Source organism: Callorhinchus milii, unplaced genomic scaffold, assembly GCF_018977255.1.
Source record: "Callorhinchus milii isolate IMCB2004 unplaced genomic scaffold, IMCB_Cmil_1.0 Scaffold2, whole genome shotgun sequence".
NCBI classification, from domain to species: Eukaryota; Metazoa; Chordata; class Chondrichthyes; order Chimaeriformes; family Callorhinchidae; genus Callorhinchus; species Callorhinchus milii.
In genome coordinates, this window is record NW_024704743.1 from 77526915 (window position 1) to 77546988 (window position 20074).

At 38.2% G+C, this 20074-nt stretch overlaps 1 protein-coding gene across 1 annotated transcript in view; it reads left to right on the top strand.

The window, feature by feature from the left end:
- The window catches only part of ofcc1 (orofacial cleft 1 candidate 1), a 98857-nt gene that overhangs the window by 64374 nt on the left and 14409 nt on the right, over positions 1–20074 (top strand). The window contains exons 9-10 of the mRNA XM_007900903.2: positions 5173–5379; positions 17253–17395. Of these exons, the coding sequence (XP_007899094.2) occupies positions 5173–5379; positions 17253–17395 (350 nt within the window). The remainder of the gene's footprint in view (positions 1–5172; positions 5380–17252; positions 17396–20074) is intronic.

Genomic DNA, 20074 nt, shown 5'->3' on the forward strand with positions numbered 1-20074 from the left:
CACTGCTCCTCTAGCTGAGGTCAGTTAACTCAGCATAGAGCAAGAATTGAAGCTGTGATTCTTCATGGCTAGGGGCTATACTGGGTGGTGCCTTTATCTACCAGGCCATCGGGGAGTCAGGGTTTTCAGCTCTTTAAGGTTTAAATATAGTTATTTATTTGTCGTCTTTACAATTATGGCAAACGCACTCCTACATTGCACAACTGCATCATTTTATGGTAAAAGGTTTGCGGGCATCTATTTAATTACTTTTCCTACATGACCTCTTTCTTCAAAATGAAAAGTTTTCCTTGAAACAGTCTCTCAATTTGTCAGCTGTCGGAACAACCACAATCACTAATATAAGCTGTGCATTAGGATCGTGTGATTAGCCTCGAGTTCTGCAAAGATTACAGAACAGGGGACAAAGAGTAGATGTTTGCTGGGCAAAGTCAATGGTAGTAGGTAAGACCCCCTGAATAGTTAACAGCTTAAACAAAATGGAATATGAATGTTGTGTGGGAATCAAAGTTAGTTATAAGTCATTTGGAGAAGGTATTTTTCCTTCTCTATTGAGGCCAAGATAATATTGGTACAAATGCTCTGCTTTACGTTGGCAAGCTTTTCCTGTGAGTCAAGTCAAACTGAAATACTGTGTTAGTATACCTGCTTACCACTAACCCCCTCTTTATCTATCTTTAAATCCCACCTCTAGAACTTCCTTTTCAACTGCACCTATGGTCACCTCCACCTTCTCCCATTGCCGTGACCTGGTGCTGAAACGTTTGCCAGTCTCAAACTGTTGTGACAGCAAATTGCTTTTGAAAAAAATCAGTACTTAATCAAAACTTTAGTTTCCTTTGTTAGGAATGTAAAGTGAACCAAAAGAAATTGTAAGAGTAAAAATTTGCATGTCTCCAAAATCTTGCTTCTCTGACCCTTGAAAGCTGAACTCTTCTGACGTACATGCTGATTGACTTCCATATCTTCCTTCCAGCAATGGTTGGTCATAGTCATGCTCATTACCTCATGGTTTAGCCCCTGAGCACAGCACCAGCAAATGAGAAAAACCTTATTTTTCTGTGCAACGAAACTTGAGGGAGATTGGAGCTATAGCTCCACTTCACATTGGCATGCTTTTCCTGTGAGTCAAGTCAAATTGAACCCCCCTCCCCCCCCCCCCCCCCGGATATAAATAAGAGTAAGAATCAATTCTATTTAGTACCTTATTTACAGTTTGGTTTTATTTGCCTCTGGATGTCTTTCAGCGCTATGCACCACATCCAGCCTGGATGCCTCCTCCAAGTCTTTGATTATTACTGGTCCATAGACAGTCTTAGGGATGTGCATGACAGCAGAGCAGCCTGAGGTCACTGGCCTAATTTTCATCTCCTGTGGGGAAGTGGATGGCCTCTTGCTTAGTGAGTCCCCATAATGGCATGGTTGAGGTAGAAACAGATGAAAAAAGTCAGTGTGTAAGTTACTGTGTGGGGAGCTGAGGGGATTAATAATAATCTTTGATTTGATAAAGCACCTTTGATGTTGGGAGAAGATCTCAAAGTGCTTCACATGTTTTTACTATACTTTGTAGGCAAATGCTGCAACCAATAACACACTGCAGTGTCCCACAAACAGCCATGAAACAAATGACCAAATTTATCTAGAGGATTGTTCATGAGGAAGCCAGGAGAAACTCCCTACTCTTTACTAATAGTGCCATGGGATTTTTAAGGTCTACCTGAACAGACAGATGTAACCATAGTTTATTGTCTCATCCGAAGGGTGGCACCTCCAATAATAATAATAATAATAATCCTTGCTTTTGATATAGCGCTTTTCACGTCGGGAGGACGTCCCAAAGCGCTTCACAGAATACACTGTAAAGTGAATTGACTGTATATTTGTGGGCGAACGCGGCAGCCAATTGCGCACAGCAATGTCCCACAAACAGTCGTAGATTGAAAATGACCAATTTATTATTGTTTTGTTTTTGGAGGGATTATTATTAGGTGTGTGGAGTAAGGAAACTTGCCCAAGGTTTCGCCCTGCCTGGAATTGAACTCAGGTCTCTCGCTTGCAAAGCGAGTGCTCTAACCACTGGGCTACAGGACTCCACTATAATGCAATAATGCAGCACTCTCAAAGCATTGTATTGGAGTGTCAGCCTACCCACAATTTTCTGTCCCAGAGTGATACCAATTGAGCTAAACTGACACCTGAATAAGCCTAGGTACCTGCAGAGTGTGTGAATAGATTGACATCAGTTAGGTTTTACTGACCATGGGTGTTCTGTACATGGGTCTTCCAAGCTTGTTTGTATCTATATTAGTTACTGTAGATTAATCACACCAGATGGCATAAATCTAAGATTTCTTGAATGAATTTCTATTTATTTCATTTTTGCAGCCACTCAACAATTTCTATCAAAGGTTGAATTTAATGAGATTGCCTATTGAACTGTTGAGATTGCCTCTTTATTGCTGTCCTTACTGAAATATAATGATTTTAGTGTATTTTATTATTGACTATAATGAGATTATAGTCTATTAAAAGGAAAACAAGAAATAAAAACTTTTACAAAAGAGTAATTTTAACACTGATCAGAAAGTTTCGAAGCTATTGTTGCAACATATATTCGTGCTGTATTGTGACGTTTTTGAATATGTGCTAAATCAACAAAACTATTAATCTTAGTGCTGATCCCTATGCTTGTCCTGACCTGTTGTCTTCTGAACCATCTGCTGTATTAATCCAATAAGAAGTCCTCTCGCATTCGCGGAATTACCTTCTCATATTGCTTTCCCTTGCAGAGCATGTTCATTGATAGTTTCCTGCTGCTCTGTATGCGCACCAGTATGTAACACATGTATCTCTGTGTCTGAATGAAATTCACAATGTACAGAGGTTTTTAATACATTTCAGAAATTCATAATCTGTTATGAAATTTCAAATGGATCCATGTGAAAGGAACACCCTGCAGTGGGTGGGTCTTAAGCACGGTTTGCATGTTGGTTCTTTTCCCAGTGTGTGACAATGCAGCACTATCAGACAGGCACCTACATTGGCTGTTTCTTGTGTAGGGTCTTATTTTCCTGGAATCTTCCCTCGCACTTGTTTAACCACTCAGTTTCATACTGCTTATAGAGTAACAAGTATTTTTAAAGCATAAATGGCATGAGAAAGCCAATGGCTATTTAAAGCTGTAATGCCCAACAAGACCACATTAAAGTTTAAAGCAGTAAAGAAAGCTCACTAACAAGGCTCACTTTTGGTGCACTATCAAGATCTGATTTATGTACGGAGGTTACTTTCTGTAGCAGGTGAAATCAACTACACTGACCCCACTTCTTATTCACAATTGGCATTAACTTCCATTCTGCGCAACCCGCCAATCAAAACACAGCAGTTAGCAATCGGATGTGGAGGCTGACGGCATTTATACACCACAAAGTGCATAGTTAAGAAGTTCAGACTCGCACTGAACAAATAAACCAGAACAAAACTTCATAGTAAGATTTCATTTAATTGAGAATTGTAGCTCCTCAAATGATCTAGTGGTTAAATTCGCTGTCACCCAGTGTAGCGCTAGGCCAGATTGACCATTAGGTAATAATAATAATAATCCTTGCATTTGATATAGCGCCTTATTACATCTTCTCAACATCTCAAAGTATTTCACAGAATATACCGTGAAGTGAATTGACTGTAAGTTTTGCGGGCGAAACATGGCAGCCAATTGCACACAGCAGTGTCCCATAAACAGTCGCGGATTAAGTGACCAAATTATTTTTTTGAAGGAATGTAGTGTAACTATGTATTGAAAACGTGTTAGCAATCAGAGTAAAAAAAAATCCACAGTCTGGGCTCACACAGAAGAATGGTGAGAGAGTTTACAGCATTAAAGGAATGAGGCCCACTGTGTCTGTGGTGGTGCCAGCACCTCTGCTGGAGCTCTTAGATGAAGTAAGCCCTTTGCCCAATTTCATCTCATCTTTTCAGAACATCAATCCTGCTATCTTCCCATTTACAGCATCAAGCTGTTTCTTAAATTAGGCTAGGGTCCTGCCCTCAACCACCTTGTCCTCGTAAGCCATTTGTGTTGAGTAATCTCTGCATAAAGAAATACATAGTAGTGTCTCCGAGCCAACCCCATTGCCCTGCTTTTTCTCTATATCTTTTAGAATTATTATTTATTAAATATTATGCAGTTAAATGTTAATATTATGACTCAGTTTAGGATGCAACTGAAAGCAGTAACTCAGGGGCCATTTGATTTGCATTAACTGTTTTGAGCTTCACCCTTGCACACTATGCTGTCTGAATGCCTCTATTGTGTTGCTTGCTCCCAGTAATTCCTTGTTGTGTATATTATATGGTACACTGCATGGAAAATGTGCTGGTGATCGAGGTGCTGTTAACCAGCCAGTACCCATCAAAACATTCTCAAGGAAGAGTCGGACCTTCAGTGGAGGAGGAAGCAAAAAAACAATAAAAAAGAGAATTCTAACAAGTAGCATCATTTTATGTTAATCCTTGAAAATATAAAATGTGTTTGTAGGTCACTGTGACTTTAAAAATAATTGTAGTTTGAGAAACCATGAGGAACATTGTGAGCTATATCTACTTCAAACAAACCATCTAAACGTTGCAATATTTGGACCTGTTGCTACTTGTGTCCATTTGAATCATCTTATTTGTACAAGGGGATGATTTTCACTCAAGTGTCACCGTTTACCACAAGATTACTTTTTTGAAGTTTTTCCAGCTAAAATGTTGGATCACAGCCATGGTTAGTTCATTATATTTCGGAAAAACAAAATTGACCACTTTTCTGAATTAGCTGGGCAGGGTTTTACTGTTCCGATGAATGTGTTTCTATCCCACAGCCTGTGTTTTCATTAATATGCAAAATGCTCCACATCCAACTATTTATTAAGATGAAAAGCCAGCCTTGAACTAGAGCAGCTACTGCAGTCATCACACCACCTTCCCTCCTTTACATAAACACACAGAATGCATACTGAGTGCTTGAAGCTGTCACGACTGACAGAAAATACTAAATAACAATGATTTGATGTAGGTATGTGGCAGTGGTTTTCAGGCTTGTTGTGAGCTGTTCAGATAGGATGAGTCTTTGACAGTGACTAATCAAAATCTGATGGGTGGGGGGGGGGGTCTTCCTTGTCTCACTAGGTGGCAGTGTACGACTACATCTGGAATGATGAACCCACCACACATTCCTTGTGTCGCTGTGGACCCCAGGAGCATAATCAAACCTCTGGATCAGAGTCTGGCCTTGGAGAGATCACCACTCATGTGTCTATATACATTATCCACCTCAGTGGCTTGAGAGAGCTGCACAGGCATTTCCTTAGGCTGCCTGATGGTGCCATCATTGAGGTATTTAAAGCAAATATTTCAAAGACTCATTAAGAATGCTACAAAGTGGAACATTAACCCATTAATCTTAAAACATCACACACACATTCAAATATGAAGTAGTATTTATTTATCTTTATTTTTGGACTGAACGTGACAAAATATACATTAAGTGAAAATAGGAAGGATTTGCCAAATGATACAAGCAAGATTTGGTATAGTAATCCTTACATTTGATACAGCGTCATTCACGTTGGAAGGACATCCCACAGCACTTTACAGGATTTACTGTAAAGAGTAATGACTGCGCACTGTGTAGGTGAGCAGAGTGGTATTAAAACAGAGTTAAAGGTTATTTCTAGTGGTTCATAATATGGTTTACCACCAGTATCTTTTATTTTGACTTTTCCTTTGCTTGTGTCTTGGTTAGTTTTCTTCAAATTGCCATCATTTGGGGCTGCATTTTTATTACTGTTGATGAAACACTGTGACACATAGTACAAGGTCCAGTAAAATGCTTTTATCATGCACAGTAAAAAACAAGTAATTTGTGCCTTGAATTTTATGATCAGAAAATGTATGAGAAGGATATTATCCAATTGCAAATATATTTCGTTATAGAAAAGATATTGAGTACATTTAAAAAAAACTGCTCTGTAATTTTACATGTAATAGAAATTCTTAACTGCACACATGCCTTCAATATCAATGCCCTAAATAAACAGAACACTAAGGATATTGCTTGAGTTCTGTAAGTGCAAGCACAAAATTGGATTTACTGATACACTGCAGTCCGACAAAGCACTTATATGAAAATCTGGGATGGCACAAACCGCAGCGAAGGGAGGCAAAGCATCCACACATATTCAAATGCTTTTGTGACATGCATTTTGAAAGATGCAATAGATTTTATCTTAATGTATTTCCACTTCCAGTTGCATCATTTTTCAAGTAATGTTACAAAAAGGTGTGCATTGTTTTTTCAAATCTCCCAATGTGGAAAAGTGGAATTATTTCCAAACAAATTGTACACACTCAATCCCGCCCTTTATTTTTTCAATTGATTTTAAAATAATCGAACCAAATGTTTCTGCCAAATTAAAGGTGAAATAGTTTACAGGGATTTTGAAAGTTGCTGGAGTGTAAATGAAAACTGGATCAACACAGCTATATAACATATTCAAAATATTCCTTTTATAAACAGATCCTGAGTAATGGATTTTTGTCAATTTTCTTTGTTCTTGGGAGATTTGTATGATTCGAACAATTTAAGCACTATCTCTGAGAACTGTTACATTGCACCTTGGTGAAAATTTATGCCAGTCCAGTTTGGATAACAATATAGCTGTTACATGAGGAGATGTGTGTGCCATTCCTGCTTACTCCCATTGCACAGTGACATTTTAAACTACGACTGGAATAATACATAGGGTTACATAGATTGATACGACACAGAAACAGGTCATTCAGTCCAACTAATCTCCACTTCTCCTAATCCCCTCTATTCCCCTTTCCTAAACCACTCTATTCCCTTCTCCCTCACGTGTGCATCATTTACTCTCAAATGCGTTGATGCTTTTTGCTCAACCATAGTTTCCAGCATTGTGTTCCACAATGTCACCACCCTCTGTGTAAAGATTTATTTCTAAAAATTCATGTTTAGATCTACTACTAGCTATCGTATTCATGCCCGCTCGTTCTGGACTCGCTAAGAAGTGGAAAGAGCCTATCAATATCCACCTTATTAAATCCTTTCCTAATCTTACACCCTCTTTCAAGTCCCCTTCAATTATCTCTAGAGAGAAAAGCTACAATCGGCCCAATCTTTCTTGATAGCTGTATCCATTCATCACTGGTATCATCCTTGTGAATCTACTCTGAATTGTGTTGAATGCTGCAATGTTCTTATGGTAATAATGTGACCAGAACTGCATGCAGTACTCCAAATCATCTAACCAAAGTTTTAAGTAAATTTAGGATTACTTCTCAACTTTTGTACTCTGGACGTAAAGCCAAGGACTTTACTTGCATTTTTTATGACCATATCCACTTGTGCTGCTATTTTTAAAGTCCTATAAATCTGAATCTGAATCCCTCTTTGTTCCTCTACGCCTCCTTGGTACCTACCATTAAGCCATGAGTAGCATATCAGCAGATTGTCAGCAGTTCCATAATTTTTTGTTTGGAGAGTATCCTGCATTTCTCTCTGACAGATTTTCACAAATGTCAAAATCATAGCTGAAAATGCACAAAGCCATTTTCTGAAATTTTTGAGATGTGACAAATATCAGTTTATTTTTCAAAAGTGTTAGAAATGCCTTACAGATGGCTTGATTTCCCTTTATTCATGGATTCACTGGCCTGTACATTCTTTACAAGAGATAAGATATTTCATCAGCTGATCTTAAAAAATTTCAAGGAGCAGGAAAAGTTTACATGGCACACATCAATTTCTGATTCTCCACTGGAATGGAATGTGATGGGCTTGTTGAGCTGACCGGCTTTTCCTGTTTCTAAAATACGTTACATTCTTTGGTTCAGTTGTTAAGAATTTCTTGTAAAGTGTAAAGAAGCCCGCAAACCAGAGGTAGTTACATTTGAAAACAAAACAAAACACAACTACAGGGTTTTGCTAAGAGAATCAACCCAATGTCAGCGAGGTGCTTGAAAACAATGAGGTGAAAACTGCAGTGTTTCATAACAGATTCAATGTGCAAATAATCACACCGAATCTATCATATTAGGAAGCATGGCATATTTCTATGTTTTGCTAAAGACTGGCTTTGGATGTGAATCCCTCTTCCTCCCACACTTTAGCACAATAATTATGCCTGAAATGATCAGTGTAGATATTCCCATTTAAGTGGGTTATTTTGTTCCGGATTGGCATTTGTGTGTTGCATCAAATAATACCAATTGGCTTTAAGTTAGTATCAGTGAAGTTGGTACTAAAATGGTACTATACGCATTATGCCAAGATCAAGTTGGGGAAGGGGAGGGTTCACACCCACAACTAGATGGAAATAGTGAGGAAAAGAATGCGACTTTTTTTCTAAAACAAAGTGTTTTGTGTCAAAGATGAGTTGAATGAACTAGTTTTGAAGAGATAGTGAATGTGACAAGGTGAAAGAGTCAAATCAACAGGAGCAACTAAAATGACAAGCTCACTGAAGCTTATCCGAGGTAAATGACTTTCACTGATGTTAATTCACTTCCTCAATAATGTCAGACTCTAACATCTCCTCCCATCCAATTCCCCAGTGAAGTAATCAACAATGAAATTGACATAATTCAATAAACAAAGACGGAATCCCAATAATTATTTTTTATTTGTTAGTTTCTAAAAGACCCTCCACTGACAGGTAGTGAACCTATAATATTTTTTCGACCAATATAAAAATCTTCATAAAATTTCACTTTATCTGAAGGTGCTTTGGAACTCATGCTTAGGTACTGTTCCACAATTGACCCAAGTGACCATTTTTCATGATTGAGCATAAACAATGAGTATTAGAGAGCTGTTCGATGGTGAGGTAATCACAGCTAAGCCCAATCTGTCTTTATCAATGCAGAACAGTTGCCAGTAAATGACTTGTGAAGTGTTCACAAATGCTTTAATGTGGTAGAAAGTGATATGGGTTTCTTTATTCGGTGCTGATGGACTCATGCAGTATGTGGTGATAGTGGATTCTGGCATGGCTATGGTATCTTTCCTCAGCCATCCAGGTGCAGCAACAAATGCACCTATATATCACTGCTTATAGAATTGTCTCAAGATGCTTCAAATAAATAATAGCATGGAACATGGAGAAAAGGAAGGAAAATGTAACAGTGTTGATCAAAGGCATGGGTTTGGGGAAATCTTTCCAGAGAAAAGGGGACATTATGGCTGAATCACTGCTGCTTGGACAGAGGGAGAGGAGTTAGAAGAGTGGAGGACAAGATGAGAAGAGGGCTGTAGACGATGGTATGGATGGTGAGGAGTAAGACCATGATTTGAAGGTCAGTATGAAAATCGTCATTTAGCTGGTGGACTGAGACATATCTAGAAGAGTAGTAATGGGTGTGTGCAGCTTGTACAGACGAAGGTACAGGCTACAAGTTTTGGATGAGTTTGAGCTTATGGCGGGTCCCATTAGGAAAAGCCAGTGAAGAGAGCATTAGAGAGGTCAAAACTCAAAGTGATAATGGTATGGCTGCAAAGGTACGGGTATGGGGTTCAGCTGTAGAGGGTGTGAAATAGGGATGAAGGCAGGGAATGTTTCCAAGATGGAAGAAAATGGTTTTGAAAATGACTTATGTCCTATGAAGGATTTGAAGTAGAACTGTGGGTCAACTGAACATTCATAAGCAGCCAAAGAGATTGATAATAAAAATAGCTTTCCTTGCATTTGAGATAGCAATATATATGCTATCTGCGGAACAAGATGGCTTCACTTTTGTTAATGTTTGGTGGAAGGACAATAAGGCTCATCAAGGACTTGATGTCTGACAGGCAGTTAATAGTTCTGGAATCCTGTTGGCAACAAAGAGGTAGAGCTGGGAGTTATCAGTATACATGTAGAAACTAATTTCATGGAAGCGGATGATCTCTCCAAGTGGAAGTAAACAGGCTGAGGTCTAAAGCACAATGCAATAAGATGCAATAGATTATTATATGATTTGGCAATAGTTTGTAAATACCAGGTGACAGATAGGTCACGGTGCATAAAGCTGAGATGCTAAAACCAGGTCATGGGTTGAGTTATTACATATCAGACATTCCAGTAGATGTGGGATCAGCTAATGAGAATGGAATGCATTCATCAAGAGCACTTCATTCGAGAACTGCATATCGGGCTTTAGACAACAGCACTTCTCTTTGTTATGTGTTCTTTTGAAGTTTGTAACACCAATGAAGAACAGTCTGTGAGTAATCAGTCTGTTCTTCATGGATGTTACAGAATTCCACAAAGATCAAAGACTTTGGGGAACAATCTATATGAGAGTGTGGATATTCATGGATTCATTTGTGAAGTCACCTGTGGCCTCAGGCTCCTCTGTGGAAGTACAGCCTGGTCCAGGTCTGACTGACTCACTCAGATATCTACCCTCGCGTATCCAGCACTTATCATGCAACTTATGCATTAGGGGGCATTCCAGGATTAATCAACAGTTTCCATTGAAAGCATTAGCCTACATCGAGATTAGATGGTACGTTTAAATTAGGTACTTGTTCAGTAGGAAATTAAATTTCAGCAATCGTTATCACCAGGTAAATCGAATGGCAAGTGTGTAATTTTGAGTCCCACAAGATGGGATTCAGTCTTAGGAGTCCAGCTGAGAACTGATGAAACTGAACAAAACTAAAACATTATGTGCTGGGGTACTGGCTGAAGATAGCTTGTAACTCCGCAGTCATATTAATGTGAGAAGACTGTACCAACAATCTTCACAGTGAAACATGAAATTGATAAGCAATAAGGAGCTGTGAACAACACATGACAGGGTCTGTTTGAGAGCAAATCAAATGATATGATTCTGCAGTTTCTTTGCCACCGAAATGTGCCAACAGATATAACAATGCAAATGTTACAAATGATTAACCTCTGTGGTTTGATTCTGCAAACTCTGTAAGCACATTTGCATGCACTTGTGTTTTTATGTGAAATTTGACATTGGTTGAATTTAAGACAATAGGTTTTGTCTGTTAGAGGAGTAACAATTGAAATACAATATTGAGCAGATAATCACATTCTAACGTGGATGCTCTACCTCTGTGAAGACACACAAAACTGGTGGTTTTGTGGACTTCTTTACAATGTTGTGATGTGCGTTACATTGTAAAGGGGACACAGCACTCCAGAATCCAATGGATACTGTGGCGTTGTAGCATGATGCATGCTGAAAGCTCTCTGCCCATTTACTGGCACGAAACTCACCTCTTCTGCCATCGCTTAGCAGTAAGCAGCGTATGCTTGCAGCTGACCGGTGAAATGAACCACATGCACTGCACATCCCAGTTTCCCTCAGGCGTGGGCCTGCACTCCCATAGTGGCACTTAACTTTAGAGGAAACTGGAGCGACATCCTGTGTAGCTTGTATACTTGGCCTGTGGCAGGGAAGTGACATTGTTTAATGCTCATTATTTGTGCCCACTGGATCAGTTATTTGCACTTCGATCAGGAAATGACTAAAATAGGTATGACTACATTCCAATGCAGTGCTGGCGAGGGGAGTTGCATTGTCAATGGTGCTGCCCTTCGGAGGAGACATAACACCAAGGCCCGTTAAAGATCCCATGCACTATTCGAAAAGACAAATGAGTTGCTATGACTGTTGTAAACAGTTTCCAGGCCAGCTTCCAATACATAAGAAAACAAATGTATAAATATGGCACCTGAAAGAGTCCCTCACCGTAACCATAATCATTCATGCCACTATTATTTATGGAACACATTTGTACAAAACTAAAAGTCAGTTTCAAAATATACAATCATTTGACCTAAACAAAACATACCCAAGAACGTCTAAATAGAAAATTGAAAAGAATCAAATGCATTGGTACATAAATACCAAATAATTCTTTTTAATTTCCTGAGCCAACAATGAAAATCCTATTTGAGGAAATTAAAGCATGGCAATGCCGTTGAATTGATATAATGTCTTACAGACAGACATGGTTAGGACAACCTCATAGGGCCTCACAATGAATATCATTTGGGCGGGGAGGGGGGTGGGTAGGCTCAATTTATCCAGATTTTACTGCACTGTAGTTTAACCTGGGATATTCCTATCTCAGAATTTGTGACAACCGGATGCAGTTGTACTGAATGCTACCTAAAGTCAGTGAAATACTGCACAGAACAATTAATCACCGGCTCCAGTGGCTTTTCTTCAGTGTTGTTCGTGTTCCATATTAGTATGTCTGTTCGTTTGAATGACATTTCCCATCGTGCTGCAGATAATCACAGAATTGATTCACGCTAGTCATTTATGGATTTGTGACCCCGATTGTGATGACACCTAAAGCTGTATTACTATAAAAATAGGCACCATGAAATCTGAAGATGCTTGCAAGTTTATCCTGGATACAAAATAGTGTGTGGAATGCTAGGTGACACTGAGGGAACAATAGTGCTGCTCCAACATATTTTGTGAAACAATCTTGACAGTTCTGTTTTATTATAACTGAGAAACATTCAACATTTTTAGAGTTTTATGAAGAGGCTTTTTTTTCACGTATTTAACATAATGTCAAAAAAAAATCTGCTTGTTTTATCCATGACAATTTGTAGAACCAAAAGGCATTGACAGGCTTCTCAATGGCATGCTGAGGCTGATATCAGTGCTGTTTGGTGTTGTCTTTTAAACAGTATAAAACAAAATAGACTGTCTTTCAGATTGCACTTGACAAGTAATCATTAGGAGGCAACGTTCAGATTTTCTCGTTTGGAGCATGACTGAATGTTACACAGTACTCCAACAATGATGCTATATTGCCACCCACAAAATGTATTCAGTCTGAACCAAATTCTTCATTTTATTGTGAGTCAATATAGGCACAATCTTTGGAATGGATGTGTAATTAAAATTGAATGAGAAACATCCACAAACAGCAGCTGAACTGAGTCCTGAATTGTATTTTGCATAAGTTTTGAATGTAATATATGGAAATTCAGCAGAGTTTTTAACACTGCAACAAACCAAGCCATTTTCACCACAGAGACGAGAGCCACACATATGAAGTATACACGTAATGTAAACTATCATTGTTATCATTTTTGCTATAAAAGTTATGTGAATATGATCTAACTATCCTACCATTATACCTCATCTTTAAAAACAGCACCTGTTTGCAGTAAAATGCTTCATAGTTTGAATTTTTCTTCACAACTGCCTCTTCAGATTGATTAGCAGTGCTGCCTGTCTCTACAAGCCACTCAATTTGAAACAGGTCATTTGGCCCAATTAGTTTGTGCCAATGTTTATGTTTCACATGAGCTTCTATCCCTCTAAACTTGTTTCTTTTAAAGTATTAGTATGTAGGTTTTAAAACTAGGAAACAAACCCGTATATTAGTATTCTTTAAGCACATCGCAAACTGCATCAGAATTTCATTTACTTTTTGTTACATTTACTTTATAAATAAATCAATCAATCTTGTTTGGCTCCATGAAATGGTACATTTTTATAGTAAACTTTCCTCCTATCCACCCACTCCGAGTGCAGGGCAGAGGAAGGTATAATGTGATTTTAACTATTTAAAAATAATATTTAAAATGTTTTCTGTGGAGAAGCAAATCTAACAACCAGTATACTCCATTCTAGAGTGTTTTGATATGTGTGGAAATAAACTCTTTACGTTATTCAAGCAGAGCCCATAAATTATTTCAAAGGGGAATTAGTTGGATTAGTTGGTTAGAAAAGAATATTAAAGGATATATTATAGGAAGCAAGCAGAAGACTGGGATTAGACTGGGATGTGGAAAAAAACAACCGGCACAGATTTGATGATCTGGATGGCCTAATTGTGAGCTGTAACATTCTATTAGTTCATATAATTATTTTAAAAACAAACCAGACTTGTAATGGGGGACATTCTATTGTGGAGTTTATTTTGGTAATATGTGCCAACTTTGTCAGGAAGGTATCCCACAGCAGTTGTGGAGTCAATCGTATTACATTATATCCAACATCAAAGGCTACTCCCACTCTCCGAGCTCACCTCTCCATTCCCCACACCGGTGGCCCACTGGTCTGTCTGAGTGAGTTAGCTGGTGTAGGATAGTCAGGACTAAATGTTTTGCCAATGTTTTTAATGAAGTGGATCGAATTGGCTTGAGAAATCCATCATTCATTTCATGTGCCATCTTTTCTGGCAGCAGAACATATTGTGCCAGTAAACACCAGATTCCAAACCTCCTTCATTTCTGTCTAACCCACTGAAGCTCTCTCCGTCCTAGTTTTTTTTTAAATGTACCTTATTTTCTCCCCCATCTTTAGTTCTCTCTCAAGGAAATGTGCAGGCAGTAGCCAGAATGTGTATGTTTCTTATTCTTTTGCCCTTCATCTTGTTTGTAATTCTTGTTGTCTGAGCAGTACCCTCTCCTGATTGACAAGTCCAGAAACTAATGACCATAGAAACTCTATGACTCACTATGTTTGAATATCTCTGTGCCACCCATACAATCTGATAAACAGATCGGAAATTATATTAGCTATCTCACATTTGATTTTGCTTGCACTGGCTGATACATTTACCTTGCCCTGTGAGGTTATAGTGGGAATCTTTGCTGGTGGATCATATCACTAACTTTGGCGACTTTATAATAGGAAATCCCCATCATTATCTCTGCCATAATCAGTAAAATTGCCAATTCTCAGCAATTTCCCTCTTTGTAGAGAGGTTGAAAAACAATACTAACACTTCTTACATATTTTAAACATCCAGAGCAGCTCAGTGTTTAAAACCTACAAATCCAAACATGCTGCAGAGTATTGAACATATTCATATCTGAATACAAATGACCTTTTTAAATAAGATACAGAATTGCTTGAAGCTACAGCGATCGACACAAAATGTATAAATTATTTGTGTCTTTTTATTATTTACCCTTTAATTATACACGGCAATGACATGGAAAAGAAACCTCAATATATATTTCATTAACTGTAAGGTCATTACAAAATTATGCTGTTTGGAAAATCCATAATATGCTGTATTTTTTGAGAATTTCTGAACATGTTTTATTAAATGAAATTGATCATGTAGAATTACTAAATTACCTTACTTATTGTAATTTGTGTATTGGAGGAGTGGAAGGGAACCTCCCCAACTCCAAGCTTTCATCAGGAAGTTGAATATATTTGATTTATTTAATACTTATGTCTTGGTTTCTTTTTGATGAATCATAAAAAGTGTAATTTATATTTGTCATATCATCCTCATGACAAAATTTAAAAATTTCATTTTGGACTTTCCATTCTAGGATCTTGATCTTACAAAATATTTTCACATTTGTGTGAATTCTCTTTGCAAAGTTATTTTCCAGTGTTTGAACCCTAACACTTTAGCGTTAAAATATTATAATAAATGCCATGCTTGGGTTTGTTAGAACATGAAAAAAAAGGTCCAGATCAATATACAATGCAGTTTTGGGTCATTTACTTTGATTGTGGACTGAGCTAAATATTTTTTTTGTTAACGTTTCCAAAGGAGGATTATTGAAAGTGGCATTCTCTAATCAATGATTTATTTTATTCTGATGCAGCGAAAGGGGATAATCAAATGTGTTAAATGTTAAAAAACAATTTTTTGTGCAGTATTTTTGCTAGGGTAATCAATATGGGACTTGTGAATAAGACTGCTAGTATTGTTGGCTGGTACAACATCAATTGCTTTGAAATTATAGAAAGAACAAGGGAAATGGATGATAAGTTTAGATTTCTTAAAGACAGATAAGATATTTTCCTTTGTTTTTACATTCTGCAAACGTCTCCTGACTATCCTAGTATTTTATATAAATACAGGTATATTATTGTCCTACTAGTTTATACTAGTTTTCTATTATCCTCTTATTTCAGGTCATAATCTGGTTATTATAGATTTTGAAACATCACTACACTTTCCATTAGTTTTCATATAATTTAATTTATGTTATGATAGAGACAGTTTCCGGTTTGTATATTAAAGCCTTTCATCTAACCACAATCAGAAATCACCTCCCTTCCATATCTCAACCTTCCACACCTCAAACCCCCCACACCTTAACCCTGCCATGAATAGTCCAGGTACAGATGGCTCTGTGATTAGCAAACCTCCTGTATTTTTCATATCCTTCATCGTTTTAAAATATTTCTGGAAATCTGTGAACAAAAATGACCATTCAGCATGTCCAGTCTGCTCCACCATTAAGTTTACACCAACTCCCTAATTCCTTTTTGCTGCTATTTCTCCAGATCCTTTAATATCTTAATTACCAAGTTTCCATCCATTCATCTTTTTTTTTACAAATGCCTCAATTGACTGTATTTTCTGAGATAGTTAGTTGACTTTTCTTCCTATAAAATTTTCAACTCTGTTTATATCCATCTTTTATTTGAATTTCTCAAAATATTCTCCCCACTACTGCTCTGCTATCTTTCTCACTTGGAAAGGAAAGGCCCCAGCAGATGTCCTTGCATTGATATCATTACAGCTACTCCTGAATGTGCTTCAACGGTGTGGGTCAGAATCCTGTCCATCTCCAGTGAATGCAATTGCACCGATGAAATGCGGCCTTGAGGGAAACTTGACTGGGATTAGAACTCCATTGCTCTGCTCTAGCCCATGTTTCTCCCCTTCATTTGTTTTAATAAGTTCAGTTAACATCATAAATATGGCAGATTAGTAAGATTGTATGATATTAAGAAAGCTCCTCGGTACCATACAAAATTCAATATACATGTGCTGGTGTTAATAGCACCCATTATTTCTGTGAGGCTGTGATAAGTATTCCTAAATGAAACATTTTATATGCCAGTGGCGTTAATATATGTCCTCAAAAGTGCCCCAGCAGTAATGCAATCTAAATCCCAACTTCAAAGAGGCACTTTGTATTGAAGAGCATGACATTTCCATTCTCCACACATTACAATCAGAGGTGATACCTAAGGAGGATTTTAGCTTTTCTTTTGCTATGAACTTATTTCTACTTACATAATATAACATTAATGCTAACTTAACGGCCTTCAATGCTACGTGATCATCATTTCCATCTGTGGATTGGATTGAATATGCCTTCAAGTCAGAGAATTTCTTTAGAAGATTTTTCTCAGCTATTCATTTCCCAGAACATTTTTGATGCATTACATTCCTGGGTATTTTTAAGGAATACAAATCAGTATTTTTTTTCTTTCTGTAACCATTTCAGGTGTTTGGTGATATTAGCAGCACTAGCTTTGCACAGAATGAAGTAAACACAGTATCGCAGAAACAGATGAACTATATGGAGAATGTACAGCAATCCTCTGCCCTTTGTGCACTTCGAGAAAGACAGAGGAAGAGGAACACAGAGTAAGTAGTCAGAAAATGAATAGAAAATGTACATTTGCTGTCTGAAATTTTTTTATACAACGTTTTATTTGCAATCTTATATCAAAGAACAAACTGCAGTAGAAACGCATCAACTCAAGTGCAGTTTCTGTGATGAAGCCACAATTGAAAAAAAACTGTGAGAAAAATAATTTAAAATGGAGTAAAGAAAGACAAGAAGAGAAAGAAAATGATAGTTTAATCCAGATAATAATGCACATTAGTCTTTAAGTTTAATTTATATTAGCTATGGCATCTTGAAATCATTGAGTTATGCGTTACTTTATCAGAGCAAGGGTTCCCCAATGGCAAACTTTGATCATAAATCTTCAGCCCCTCTTTATCTGGATCGCATAGACTTACGCAACAATTAGCCTTTCCAGTACTTACTTTCTGCATAGTGGAGCCTGATCATTCATTTCAATTTATAAATTTGTGACCTCCTAACTCCTTACCATCCTGTCCGCTCCCTCTGCTCAGCGGGCTCTGGCCTGCTTCACGACCCCTGCCTCGCTTGCCCTACCATTGGTGAGCGGCTCTCCAGCCACTCTGCCCCTACCCTCTGGAACTCCATCTCGCAGTCCCTCTGCCTCACCTCCTCCCTTGCCTCCTTCAAGACCTATCTCACGACCCTCCTCTTCGACCATGGCTTTGGTCACCCTCCTTCCCCCCCTGCCCTCCACCCTCTCCGATCTCACCGTCCAGCTTGGGTCCGAAACACTGATTGTCCAGCGCTTCTGACGTGAAAAGTGCTACACAAATGTAACTTTGTTGTTGTTTGTCGCATTTTGGTTGAAATGGCTGAAAAATGATGATGATAATAATAATAATTCTTGCAATTGATATAGCGCCTTATCACATCGTCGCGACATCTCAAGTCTCTAAGTGATAATCAAACAATGCAGGTTTCTGATCATCAAATCAAGACCTTTCCTCAGCAACGTTTTTAATCCCTATGCTGTATACACATTTTCACCTTTTGACTCTACTGACCACTGTCTCATATCTCCATCTTAGAAAATTCTGTGCAGCTTACTTCACCTGGACAGTCAGACTGGACTTATTTTATATAACAGCTCAGGTGACTGAGAATCTTAGAATATTATTTTACCTGGTTTAAATTCTGCTTCTACTCTTCTGGTTCTCTGTCTGTTTCAATAAATTAGCTATATGCCATGCAACAACAACAACACCAAATTACATTTGTGTAGTGCCTTTCACGTCAGGAGGAAGTCCCAAGTCATGGGCAGTCATACTATTGCAAGGCTTCATACTGTCAATATTGGCTCCAACTTTCATTACTATCTCAAAAAGAAGTAAACTGGAAAAATGGCAAGTAAATGGGACCAAAAGGACTGTTCTTTAAAGAGCAGGCACAGACACGATGGGCTGAATGGTCTTTTGTACTGTAAATTTCTTTGGTTCTATGTTTCTGACTGACAGATTTTGTTTTTAACTTTTGTAGCACCCCAGTGAGTGTGGCTAGTTTAATAGTTACTAATAGTTCTTTTCTGGGCAGAATCTGGGGAGGAGGGACAAAATTCACAATTTTAAATGGTTTGTTTGAGGTATAATGGGAGGTTTCATTCAGTAACTACAAACTTTATGATCATGCTGGTAACTTTTGCCAGTTCTGAGCAAGCCATTTCCTGTCCATTTAATTTACGCCGTGTGGTGTTAATCGACTCCAGTGAGTTAAATGGAAAATAGCCCATGTAGAACATTTTTGAATGGACTTCTTAAAAAGAAAGCATTTAAAAAAATACCATGTACTATATCATGGTTTTAACCAAACAAATTTCAGACACCTCCAGGAAGTTCAATAATTTACACAGAATTTACCAATGCAATACTTTATTTTTTCCAACAAATGTTTGGTGCAGCTTAATTCAATTAAGATTAGTAGTTTTATCTTTCCTTTTGGGTAATAAATTGTCACAATTGGAATAAAAATATCACAGAAGATGTATTACTGGTTAATAAACTGCAATTGAAGAGGGGAACAACTGCAGAGCTGGAGAAATAGAGAATCTTCTCAAACTGTCGTAAATCCTTAAATATCCAATGCAAAATGCTTAGAGTTCCTTGGTGACAGATGTTAAATTAGCTGGAAAAATAACTTGAAAACTAGATATGCATATCCCAAAAATGTAGTTTTATTTGGGGTATCTAATTTTACAAGAATACAATTCAATGTATCTCTTATTTGAAAAATAGTCTAGTGATTAATATTTCAATATATTTAGGTATATCATCCAGAACTCTGCAGTCCGTGTCTTCTCCCGCACTAGGCTCCGCAACCCTATCACCCCCATCCTTGCCCAACTCCACTGGCTTCCCATCACAAAGGATACAGTTCAAGATACTAGTCCTCACCTTCAAAGCCCTCCATGGTCTTACTCCCCACCTACCTCTCCGACCTCCTAACCCCCTACCACCCTGTTCGTTCCCTCAGCTCAGCGGGCTCCAGCCTGCTTCACGTCCCCCGCCTTGCTCGCCCCATTATCAGCGGGTGGGCCTTCCGCCACTCTGCCCCCACCCTCTGGAACTCCATCCCGCAGGCCCTCCGTCTCGCCCCCTCCCTTGCCACCTTCAAGACCCACCTCAAGACCCTCCTCTTCAACCGTGCTTTCGATCTCCCTGCTTCCCCTCCACCCTTCC